This window comes from Larus michahellis, chromosome 4 (genome assembly GCF_964199755.1).
Source record: "Larus michahellis chromosome 4, bLarMic1.1, whole genome shotgun sequence".
Classification (NCBI taxonomy): Eukaryota; Metazoa; Chordata; class Aves; order Charadriiformes; family Laridae; genus Larus; species Larus michahellis.
The window spans coordinates 63,035,413-63,047,701 of NC_133899.1; the positions used below are offsets into that span (position 1 = coordinate 63,035,413).

The following is a 12,289-nucleotide window of genomic DNA, read 5'->3' on the forward strand; positions in this document are numbered from 1 at the left end:
GGAGGGGCGGCCGCCAGTGCGCATGCGGGACGCCGCCACCGCCCGCAGGGAGCCGCTGCGCATGCCTAGTCCGGCCGTTAAACGGCGCTCTCTCTCTCTCCGCTCATGCGCGGGCTGCCGCACCGCCCCCCCCCGTACCCGGTCCCGCCTCCCCGCTCGGCGCCCACGCCCGCGGGGAGGCCCTGCCCTTTCCCCGCCCGCGGCCGCACCGCCCGCCCCTTAAGCTGGGGCGGGGGCAGTTCCTGGCGGCGCGGCGCGGCTCGGCCGGGCCGTTTTACCGCCCGGTGCCACCTTAAGGAGACAGCAGGCGTGCGTGCGTGCCCCGGTAGCGGAAGTGGTCTGCGGGGCGAGGGCGAGTGGTGACGTTTCTCTGGTCGGTGGGCAGCGGTGGCCGGTGGTGTCTGGACGTTGCTGGCGGCGGCTGCGGAGCGACGGGTGGCCTGGCCTGGCCTCGCCTCGCCTGGGCTGGGGTCCGCCCACAGGCCCCGCTCCGCGCTCCCGGTGAGTGCTCGGGCCGCCGCTGCCACTGAGGTGAAGCGGGACCGGCGGCGGTTTCTCGGGGTGAGGCGGGGTCCCACCGCCCTGCCGCGGCGGGGAGGACGGGCAGCGGGCCCTGTCGGCTCTGGGGAAGGGGCGGTGGACCTGCGCGGCGCCTCCGCTCTGCCGAACAGCTGCTTGGCTGCGCCGCCCCGAGGGAGCGGAGCTCGGGCTCCCGGGCGAGCCCGGCTGTGCGCTGTCGCTCGCCCAGCCCGGCGCCTGGCCGTTGGCTGTGGCCAGCTGGGGGTGAGGCAGGGGCCGGGCACGTACACAAGGCTGCGCCTTCATCGCTTTTTGCTTTTGCCTTGAAATCGAGGGCGCCAGGCCATAAGGAGGATGACTGGTCCCTGCTGCGGCCCTGGGGCTGCCTTCCTCTCCCTCTGTCAGATAATTTTAGAAGGTGTAAACTCGTAAGCTGGGCTTGAGTGTCGCTGCAGTAGCTGAAGCTGTTTCCACCAGTGAATCAGCCTTTTCTTTTCCGTTATAGTATTACATTTCCAGCGAATCTTAATCCGTGTATGTATGTATTTAGTATGTATATGTACTTTATTGTACAGATTTTTAAGTAAGTATCCCTTTTGCTTGTTATCTCTTGAGTGGCTGTTATCTTCTAAAACAGCTGCTTAAACAACTGTTATCTGTGAAAGCTGTTATCTTATATAATTCTGTGCATTGAAGAGTACTGCTAGTTTAGACAGACATATTTTGGTTAGAGGTTTATACCAGATGGAACACAGTCTGTCTCTTCAGAGTTGTTTCACTGCCTTTGTGCTATTGCTTCATAAAACCCCCGCTACTTCTGCTGCCCCTTTATTCCTGAAATGCCTGCTCTTTAGCAGCAAGTGAAGAGGTCGTGGGACTCTCCAGTAGAACGATGACTGGGAGCTCAGCGCGGAGGTGGCCCAGCTGCTGCTGAAGCTCATGGCCTTGCTCAGCACAAGGCCTGCTCGATACAGCCTGGCTTGTTTACTGTGGGGCCCTGCCAGATTTAAATCTGTTCAGTGCGCTTGTGGAGTGCTGCATCAAAGCTAGAAAGCTCTTCCAGAACTACAGATGCTCTGAACAGAGCATGTGTGCATTCTGCAGTGCAGTCGCTGCTAATGCCCTTCTGGCTACCTGCCAACATAAGTTGGCTACCTGCGGAGACAGCTTTTGTGTCTTTTTGTCTGTAGTGTGGCTCACAACTTGGAAGGACTGTACATAAAAAGTTATATTAATTTCTGTACTTGGCATCTACTAGTAATTCTGATGGCTTATAAATCCTTGAAGTGTGCTAGAGAAAGCATTTGATATTAAAATGCTTAAAACTCATTCCCTGAGCATTATTCTTGTTGTAAGGCTGTTGGAAGAACCTTTTGGAGTTCTGCAGTGGAAACATTTGTTTATTAGGACGTAATTAACTTTTTGTACTTGGAGATCGGCAGAACTCTGGAAACTAATTTTAAATATTGAGTTATCATCTGGCTGTTGTATGTCGGTCATCCTATCAAACTTCTTATCTCTTATATCCAAGTGTTCTACATAAGTTTTGTCGATGGCTGCAGTTTCAGCAGCTCAAAGTTTACTGAGATGCAGCTCTATTTTTAAAGCTATTGTCCTGGCTTGAGGTAAAACAGAACCAACTTTCTGTTCAGTAATTTTATTTTCTTAGCTAGGCCTCTTCTAACTCTCTGAAATTAACAGCCTGTTGTGTCTGAAAGGGTTTGTTCAGAGTGATAAGACAGTTTGTGCCAAGGAATGGCACGCAGAGAGGCTCTTGCTTATACTTATTGCTGTAACAACCAAGGTCAGCTAATTTTGTTATTTGCCCCATTGGAGGGTTGGAAGCTGAAAAGCGTAGAGGGGTCCCACCTGTGGGGAGGAGGAGACAAGACAGGTGACCCAAAACTGACCAACAGGGTATTCCATCCCATCTGCCCCATGCTCAGTATAAAAGCTGAGGGATCAAAGGGTCAGCTCTCTTCCTTCAGTGGCCAACGTCCGAGGAGGACCCTGTCTGTTCATCTGCCTTTGATCCCGATCCGTGTGTTCCTGACTCCAACTCTGGAACTCAGTTCCCACCCGTCGCTGAGTCCAGCCTGGGACTTCCCCAGTGCCTGCCAGTGACATCATCCTGGGAGCTTAATACGGTTTTATATATAGCATATCTATTTCATTGTTTTCCTTTTTATTTTATTCTTAATATTTTATTAAAGTAGGTTAGTTTCTTCTAAACTCATAAATCTCTTTATCTCTCCTCCTCCTCTCCATGCACGAGAGGCTGGGGGGGAGCATCTGTTGTCGGCCATTGGCCAATTTGGCCAAAATGGCTATCTTGTTGCGTTATTGTGATTTTCATGGGAAATGAGCTTCAAAAACATTTTGAACGTCTGTTTTGCCGACACCCTTTGGTAGATTGTATTGATGATAATGCTTTTTCAGAATTATTCTGCAAGAACATGACTTGTGTGCCCCATAAGGGAAACTTGAAGTTTTTCCATGTCAGATGTCATGTAGAAGTCCTCTTCCAGCAAAGTAAGAAAATGGACATCCATATCTGTTAGTGTACAAATATAGCTGCAAATATTTTACAGGCAGGGTTCCTTAGGAAGCGTAGACTAATTTTTTTTATTAAATATCGAGATGGCATGGTAATGTGTGTCACTTTGGAATTGCCTGTACATACAATGTACATTAAATGTAAAATGCATAAATGTATTTCTTTGCATCATTTGCCATACCTGAGGCCTGTACTTAGACTGAATTTATTTGTCCTACATCTTTTGAAATTTCTGGAGACTTTATTCTGTGTTGTGGCCTCAGTATCGGAGGGGTTGGCCTGACAGTTGTTTTTTGGTTTTGTTTTAACTTGCCAACTTCGTGACAGTATTAACTCTCAATTAGGCAAAGCTGTCAGGAGGTTGGCTTACATGGGTGACTTGTTTTATCTACTTTGGAGTATATCGTTGCAAGCCTTGTATTTTGGGGCCTGTGCCAAATATATATAATGAGATTCTTTCTATCTTACCTCGGTTTGAGCCCTCTCTCTAAAATGAAATAAGAATGTAGCTAATGATGTATTCTTCATTTTCCTAAATGGACCAGCCTTTCTTGTCTGTTTTCTTCTCTACTCATTTGAGGGGGGAAAGGAGGGAAAGTCCCGCAAACTTTGAAAACTCTCAGCTGCTTTGGTTAAAGAGGCTTTCATTTTTGGGAAGTTTGCTTCAGTTCTGAAAGGAGGAACTCAAATGTGAGATTCTGAATTCAGATACTGGCAAGGGGGTTGTTTCAATTGGGTATGAGAAAACAACGGTGAAATTGGAAGTTAATCAAGAAGTATCTGAAGTGCACCACTTCAGCAGTAACTATGTTGTTGCAGCTTTTTTGCTCTTTAGACAAATTTTGGTTTGCCCTTTTTCAGAATTTTAGGTTGCTCTTTCTGCCATATATCGTCATTAATATCTTGCCACCTTGTATAGGAGGTGGAATGGTTTAGCGTGTTGACTGGACTATGCGTACCCTTCAGTTTGTGAAGGGTACACATAGTACCCTTATATAGAGGGTTCAAAAAAAGCTGTTCAAATATTCAAAAATAAAGCTGTTCAAAAATACGATGTGATTTTTGTTTATTAAAATGCAGGTATGTTTGTAGGGTTACTGAAATGGGAAATTCAGTTTGATTTAGTGTAAGGTAGGTAAAATAGAATCAATAAATAATGTTCAATTTTGCTAGCAATATATTTGGCTTCTGATCGTATTGTCTTTGCAGGATGCAGGGCTTCTAGACTATTCTGCTTGATTTTCTTCTGTCATGTAGCATGTTGCTGATGAGAAGATAAAAAGTAGTTAGCATTCTTTCTGGAAGCCTGTCTGGGCTGTTTTTTCATGGTGAACTCAATGCACAAATATTCCAGACAGTGAAATGCTTCATAATTGCAGTGTGGTACCTCTATTTTTAAATAGGCCATCAGGAAAGCCTAAAATTAACTTCAGGCCAATATTTCCTAAAAATAACTCTAAAAAAGTAAAACTGGTGCGCTTTTTGGAATGCAGAGCTAGTTTCTTAACCCAAAAGATACTGGAGTAATGAATTTGCAACAGCATAGCTTCAACTAGTTTTAAATTTAATTTTTAATTGTTTTCCAGATTCTTCTGAGTTGTACTTGAAGCCGCCAAAATGGTTCTAGCAGATCTTGGAAGAAAAATAACTTCAGCATTACGCTCACTGAGCAATGCTACGATTATCAATGAAGAGGTATGTAGTATGCATATATGATGGCACTAACATTTAGAAAGCAAGGTTCTGAGAAAAGTTCTCAAAGGCTGATGAGAAGCATGAAGTAGGTTGGTGTTATTTCAAGGCTCTTTTCTTCCTTCAAATAAAATTTCTAGCTAGACGTTTTAACCCCCGATAGTACTGCCAAAACTTAGAACCTGATTTAGACGCGTATAATCACCTCAGGCACAGTGGGCCCTATGGTCAAAGGGTACTTGAGCCTGGTGGCTGTACTTACAAAGATTAGCGCTCTCGGGAGGTGATGCTGGAGGAGACAATATGTGCGTAAGTTTAGGTGGAACGTAGGCTGTGAGACTATGTAGAATGCTCTGATTTGTGTGTGTGTGTGTGTGTGTGCAGCTGTGCTATGGAGATGTGTATTAGGCTGCTAGAAGCTGAAGCATGGAAGAACAAATAGCTTTCAATGTAAACTTTGCTGTCTGAAATGTGAGGATTATATTGTATTTGCTGCCTTTATAGTGCAGCCAATACAGTGTGTGGTTCTGGAAGCTGTTTGACTTGGTATAGTCCCTTTTTTTTGTAATTAAGAGTTTGAAACTATAAATAAGTGTTTGCTGCTACATGGACTGAAAAGCAAGATGGAAAACTAACTGATGTGATCATTTAGAAGTGCCTCTGAGTAAATAAATTGCTAGAAACTCTTTTCAGGTAGTCAGACGGGTGGCTTAAAGTAACTAAAAGGTAGGCTTATCGAGAGTGGTAGGGTTGGAACTTCTGCACAGGGGAAAGGTGTTAACATATCTTCATCTGGGAGACAACAAATCCTTAACTGAATCAAATATAGCCCCATTTTTTTTTTTCAGCAGTAGAAACTTTTATCCTGCAAGAGCTCAAGCTGTGAAAATGAGGCCATTTATGCAGGTGTTACTTTTCAAAAAAATCTTAAACTACTAAACTGGGTTCCTAACTGAGCACCTGTTTGCCTAAAAGGCATACCCCAGAGCAGCAGTCCAGTTTCTGCTAGAATGCAGATAGCAGTGTACCCATCTTGCATTTAAGGAATGCTTTTATTTACAGAGATTGCGTTGTGTTGAGAGATTCTTTTTTGGCTTTCTGTTACAGCTGTCTCTAAGGAGTACCTGTAGAGAAGTTTAGGAAGCCTTGCTACCATATGAGCTGCTGTTGTCCTTAATGCAATAGGAAGTGTTCTGTGCTACCTTGTTATAATGTGCCTATTACAAATTGAGGACCCTTCTTTTCCAGTATTACCCTTTCAAATTTAAATTGCATTTACATAGGAACAAATGCATAGACATTTTTTTTGTGGCAGTTAATATAATGATAGGACTGCAAACATTTAATTTCTGAAAGTCTTCGTTATATCATAAATACACTTTTACATTCTTATTTTGAACTAATGCTGGCCTACTGTGTATTGTAAAACCATTTTTCTTTTATACTCCAAAGGTTTTAAATGCTATGTTAAAAGAAGTATGTACAGCATTACTGGAAGCTGATGTTAATATTAAACTTGTGAAGCAACTCAGAGAAAATGTCAAGTAAGTGAAATAATCCAAAAGCATTTAATTTCTAATGTTTGTAAAAGTTGTAATTTGAGGTTACAGAAGAATAATAACTTCTAACTTTATGTGGATGTCTAGCCAGTTCCATCAAAAGAATCTTCATCAAGTTTAGCCAGTTATTGCTGTTAGAGTCTTGTTTGAAAAAACTGTTGCTGTCATCAGTTGAGTGGCATAATAAACAAGTTCTTTGTTACTTCCTGGACAGCTCATCTTCACATGGTCTGTACTGGATATAAATAGATGTGTGTATATGACCAGTACTGTTACCTTGGCTATTTTCAGATGTGTAATTAAAGTAGATGCAAGTCTGAAAGATGCAAGTGTTTTAGAAACCTGGTTTTGTCCTGCATACAGAAGTAATATCTCCACTCCATGTCTCTTCTTAAATATGTCCTATCTGAAAACTCAAGGCAGATCAAAGTGCTGTTCCAATTGCAAAGACTTCATTTATTACTAGGTTAAAGGGATGCTTTAAGTTATGCTAGTGTTTCATGGTTTTCCTAAACCCAGGTCTGCAATTGACCTTGAAGAAATGGCATCTGGCCTTAACAAAAGAAAAATGATTCAGCATGCTGTCTTTAAGGAACTTGTTAAGGTAGGAATTAAAAATTCTCTATTATGTCACTTTTCTTGTACAACCTGGGCTGTGGAAGCAGTACAGTAGCAAGCCAAGCTTTAAGGTTATTGTGTGGTACCTGCAGCTATGTTTTCTGTTGTAAGGCTTGTACCTTGTACTCATTCGAGAAGTCTTCTGTACTGTAGGAGTCTCACCAGAAGATGTCCATCTTGAGCAGTGATGGTGGGGTGGAGGTGACGTTTCTGTGTTGGGTGTTACACTTGTGCCATATATACAGACCACCCTGACTTTGGTGCTTGCTGTTAGAAATAAATTAACAGTTACTGTTACAGAATTATTATACATAACACTATATACTGTAGATATCTTGCATGGGCTGTTGCCGTTCACTGTAAATCAGCAACCATCTAAGACAAATTAAGACTAGAATATGCAAAAATTGATTTGTCCTGTTGAATATGAAACCAGGCATCTAGCATAACTGTGACACTTACTGTTCTGTGCTTCTGAAATTCAGTTCTGCAACATATATTTTGCTTTATTTTTTAGCTTGTAGATCCTGGAGTCAAAGCATGGACACCTACCAAAGGAAAACAGAATATTATAATGTTTGTTGGTTTGCAAGGAAGTGGTAAAACAACGACCTGTTCAAAGGTAACTTGCACTGAATCTGTTTGTGTGTTTTGGTGTGGTTTTTTTTCTTGGTGGGGGGTGGTCATTGGACTCCTTTGGTAAGATTTGCTTGTGATCTGTGCTATTTCTATCAGTAGGAAAGTACTAACTGATTACAACGTAGAGGTATTTTTGCAGAGGGGTTTCTGAGGTGCATGTCCAAAGTAATGTTCCTTTGTGGGAATTTATGGCTTATAGGACTTTCTTCAAGTTTTTTTTTTTAAACTAAACTCTTGATGAGACAATACTATATATGGATAACAAAGCTGCTTTCTATTCCTCGCTTTCTGGGTTTAAGACTAGTACTGTGAATGGAACCTATCTCATTCTATTGCCTGTTTAGGGGAACCAGTGGAAGTTGGCCTCTGTGTTAGATATCTCAGTTAAGTATGAGCGGGTGGTGTGAAACCTCTTCCAGACTCAAATTGATTGAGGAAATTTGGATTTGTATTTTTAAGGCTAAAAAAGAATGCTCTGAATCAACACTTAGCCTATTTATGATGATTGTTGGGAGGAAAAATTAACCTATGGAAAAAGACTGATGCACCTTTGCTGCTTTTTTTTAATCATCTGCTTCTGAGATTCACACATAGGCTATACCAAATATCACTGCTCAGATTTCATAAGATTTTCCTCATGCTTCTGTGGGCAAACTATATTTTGGAAGTTTGTCTGTGGTCAGTCAAATGTTCTGTGAGTGTACATTGTACCAGTGAAGCTGTTACAAGAAATTAATGATGCCATCCATGGCTTTAAAGCATGTCCTTGCAATGGAAATCTCTTTGTTTCTCTGGAAGTACAGAAACAATGAGCTGTACAAGTTGTAGTCATTACAGTACTTAATATTGAAGTACTTGCTGCTTTGGGTAGTTTCTAAACGCTAGTCCTATCTGCAGTATTGATAGTGAGCAGTATCTGGGAGTTAATGAAACGGGAACTGGAATTCTTAATAGTCATTCCTAGCTCAGGAAACTGAAATCATAAGCAGAGTCAAGCAGCTGTTTTCATCTCACCATTAATAATTATTTGTATAACATGCTCTTCTAAGTAGCAGAGATGCTAACATTTGATACTTGTACAGTGTTACTAAGTGGTCTCAGTTATAGGAAGTCTGGCTTGACTTTGTGTCCTCTGCGTGTCCCTCAGTGACTTATAAGCTGTTACACAGGTGTCATGCTTTCTAGTGGGATTTTGGTCTAACTACTTGTTCTCAATTTCTTTTCACAGTTAGCATACTTCTATCAGAGGAAAGGTTGGAAGACGTGTTTAATATGTGCAGATACATACAGAGCAGGTAATACAGTCTTTAATTACATGGTTCTTTAGCTGTAATAATTACAGAAATATTTTTTTTTAATAGTCCCTTGACTATACCTGTCTTACAGGTGCTTTTGACCAGTTAAAGCAGAATGCCACAAAAGCAAGAATTCCCTTTTATGGAAGGTAAGCATCTTTCAGAATAAGTTTGGAGAATGATCAACTCCAGTGTTCCTTATTGAATGTCTCGCACTAAGCCTCATTCAGTGTTGCCTAATTACTTAAATTTTATTATAATATTTGCTCTGACCAGATGAAGATTCCGCCTAGTTCAGTATACAGTCTGCCAGTAGTAGCAGGTAGAGGGATAGTGTAAGAAGAGATTCGGCATCCAGGGGTAATTCCCTAGAATGTTCTCTCAGTGTATAGCAGTTTATAGGCCTTTACTAGACACATTCAGATTTTCAGGAAGTATCTTTAGAGATGGAAGGATACAGATATCACTGCTGGATAGGTCCAGCAGAGGACCTCAAATAGCTTTTATAAAGCAGGAAACAATTTTCCCCTAAGTTTCACTGGAGGTGTACTGTCTAGGTGCTTGGTTAAATCTTACTTCAGAGAAGGGTTCATAGAACTTAGTGCAGTCTTCAGCAGGTGAGACAGACAGTCCTTTGTGCTTCAGTTCACTGAATAGTAAGGGCAAATGGCTTAGGCAGGCATATTATAATCAATTTTTGCTTGACATAAGAGGAAGTTCCTCTTGAAATCCAGATAGGTCTACAGTCAAGTGGTGAAAGTTTGAATTAGTTTCCTTGGGAACAAAGAATTGTGTATCTATATATATGTAGATACACAATTATCTATTTTTTATATATATATCTATATATATGTAGATATAGATATTTCTCTTTGTGATCAGTTATACAGAAATGGATCCTGTCATTATTGCCTCAGAAGGTGTTGAGAAATTCAAGAATGAAAACTTTGAAATAATCATTGTTGATACAAGTGGACGTCACAAACAGGAAGACTCTTTGTTTGAAGAGATGTTACAAGTTGCTAATGCCATAGTGAGTAGTTTCAAGAAATACAATAACTTCTGTTACAGTAATTTGATTACAATTCATTTATGTTTATCTCCTAATGCTCTATGTGGATTTTGCTCCTCTGGAACACTTCCACTCCTAGATTATATTGGAAATTACAAATGGATATGAATATCAAGGGCTGGATGGACAGTGCTTGGTAGTTCTGTGTCAGTTTTAATTCTTATAAGTGTAATTCAAGGATGCTTGTACAAAATTAGGCTATTGCTCCTGCTCTAACTTTTCCTTTTCAGGATCTTTGCATTGAGAAACTAGATAAAAGAACCAGTCTGGTCTGGTTTCTTGTAGCTATGTGTACAAAATTTTCTGTGATTGTCATGAATAATTGCCCTGAAACAGAGTAGATGAATGGATAACTTTGAACAGTTTTGATATGGAAATGAAGGTGGTGTTTCTTTTATGGGTTTAAAAAGTCCGGCCACTTGTTTGATTCTGTGGTCTTGCATGACAACATGACGCTTCCCACACAACTCCTGCTAATGGCTAACTTGTTTTCAGAGGAATGGATGTCTTAAAGTTCTTAATGTAAAATTACCAAATTGCTTGTAGATACTGATTAGCTTATTGGCTCAGTTACTGGCTAGCGTCATTCAAAACATAAGTAATAACTGTAGACTTCTTAAATTTTAGTATTTGGGGTTGTAGATAAGTCTTTCACATAGCAATAGAGCATCAGAGTTTTCAAATGGTCTGTAAGCAATACTGTTCATGAAACAGTTGCCCTTTTGTTTCAAACTTCTCACAGCCCTTACATACTGTTACTGCAGTAAGTTCTGCTACTGAACATAATGCATGAACACTGTTTAAGAAAGCAGAAAATTGCTATTTTGTCTATCTCTCATTTCTCCTAGCAACCCGATAACATTGTTTATGTGATGGATGCTTCCATTGGCCAAGCTTGTGAAGCTCAAGCTAAAGCTTTCAAAGACAAAGTAGATGTAGCTTCTGTTATTGTAACTAAGCTTGATGGACATGCAAAAGGAGGCGGAGCTCTTAGTGCGTAAGTATTGTGACATAGTAGTAGTGTCCAACATCTGGCAATGCGTGGACAACCATGGAATGTGTTAGTGTCTCACGGAAACCTGTGCCCTGAAAGCGTCACTGTCGCACTGCACGGAACCTGAGATTTAAGTCAGTGACAGTTATGCTCTTACCCTGCTTCTGGTGGATAGGATCACCCATGGATATTTAATGGCAGTAAGAGTCGGATAATATGGTGTACTTCCAATACAGAAGTGTATATTGTTACATGTCAGACTTCTGTCTTCTGAAAACAGCATCAAGCAATTATGTTTATTGCATCTTGCACATCAGTTTTTACCAAAAATATAGACTTGGACTTAATAGATATGGTTTACTTGAAAAGTGTTGCTGCTCTTCTAATGCCCAAGACTTTTTTCGAAAAGGGGAAAAACCTCTAGCTAGTCATATCTAATGGCTCTAAAACTGTGATGGAAATTAAACTTCTGGATTGCCAGTGTCCAGCAATTTGGTAAAAAATTAGTCTGTAGTCATACTTTCCCAAATCCCATTCTTGTTGGACTTCCCATGTGCTGTATCATGACTCTTCTTTTGACTAGAAAATGTTACATTTTATCTTCAGCCTTATATGATGGCACGTCACGGTTAATCTCCATCTGCGTTTCAGTGATACAGCTCGTATGGAGCTGAGGTGGTTTGTCAAAAAGTTAACTGACAGTGTTCTGAATCATTGTCTGACTTTGATCTTAAGTGTCAGAGTTCTTAAACTGCCATATGTATTTTGCTGTTATTTATAGCATAGTGATGGAAAACTAAACTTAAGAGCAAAATGAAAATGCCGAAAGCTTGTTCCATTTGTTATGCGCTTGTACGCGTTAAGTCTGCCGTGTTTATTCTATACTTTCTGTAGACTGGAATCTGAGTTCATCTAAAAGCTACTGATTGATTGATCAATTAACTGGTGAAAATGTTCTGATTTCTCTTATATTGAAGCTTTTTTCCTGTGTTGAAAATGAGATTGCTCTCTGTAAAAGTAGTTGAAAAATTAATCAACATCTGTCTCATCTGACCTCCCAATATTAGGATAAAATGGAGATGACTTATTTTTCTCTTTTTCCTCTCAAGTTTCTTAAACTCAGCAATGAAAATAAGCAACTTCTATTTCTGTTGGTGATTTTTCAAAGCACAGGTTTTATTTTACAAAGTGCTAATTAGAGAAGCGTCTTGTGAGCTACTCCCAGCTACCCATCCTAAATGCTGCATGTTTTTGCATAGATAATTTGAGGAGTAGGAAAGATACTTCAGAAAGGATGCGCTGCATTGGTGATACCTAGCTGGTTATGTTGATTGATAGGTGCTA

General features: G+C 40.9%; 1 protein-coding gene across 2 annotated transcripts in view; it reads left to right on the forward strand.

Moving 5' to 3' along the window:
• Window positions 1-49: 49 nt before the first annotated feature.
• LOC141742563 (signal recognition particle subunit SRP54) overlaps window positions 50-12,289 on the forward strand; it is a 38,302-nt gene continuing 26,062 nt past the window's right edge. The window contains exons 1-9 of one of the 2 annotated variants that reach the window (XM_074585155.1): window positions 50-501; window positions 4,663-4,771; window positions 6,221-6,312; window positions 6,847-6,931; window positions 7,463-7,567; window positions 8,813-8,879; window positions 8,971-9,028; window positions 9,762-9,912; window positions 10,800-10,948. In XM_074585155.1, the coding sequence (XP_074441256.1) occupies window positions 4,694-4,771; window positions 6,221-6,312; window positions 6,847-6,931; window positions 7,463-7,567; window positions 8,813-8,879; window positions 8,971-9,028; window positions 9,762-9,912; window positions 10,800-10,948 (785 nt within the window). In that variant the 5' untranslated portion in view covers window positions 50-501; window positions 4,663-4,693. The remainder of the gene's footprint in view (window positions 502-4,662; window positions 4,772-6,220; window positions 6,313-6,846; window positions 6,932-7,462; window positions 7,568-8,812; window positions 8,880-8,970; window positions 9,029-9,761; window positions 9,913-10,799; window positions 10,949-12,289) is intronic. The other variant, XM_074585157.1, reaches the window with a different exon arrangement.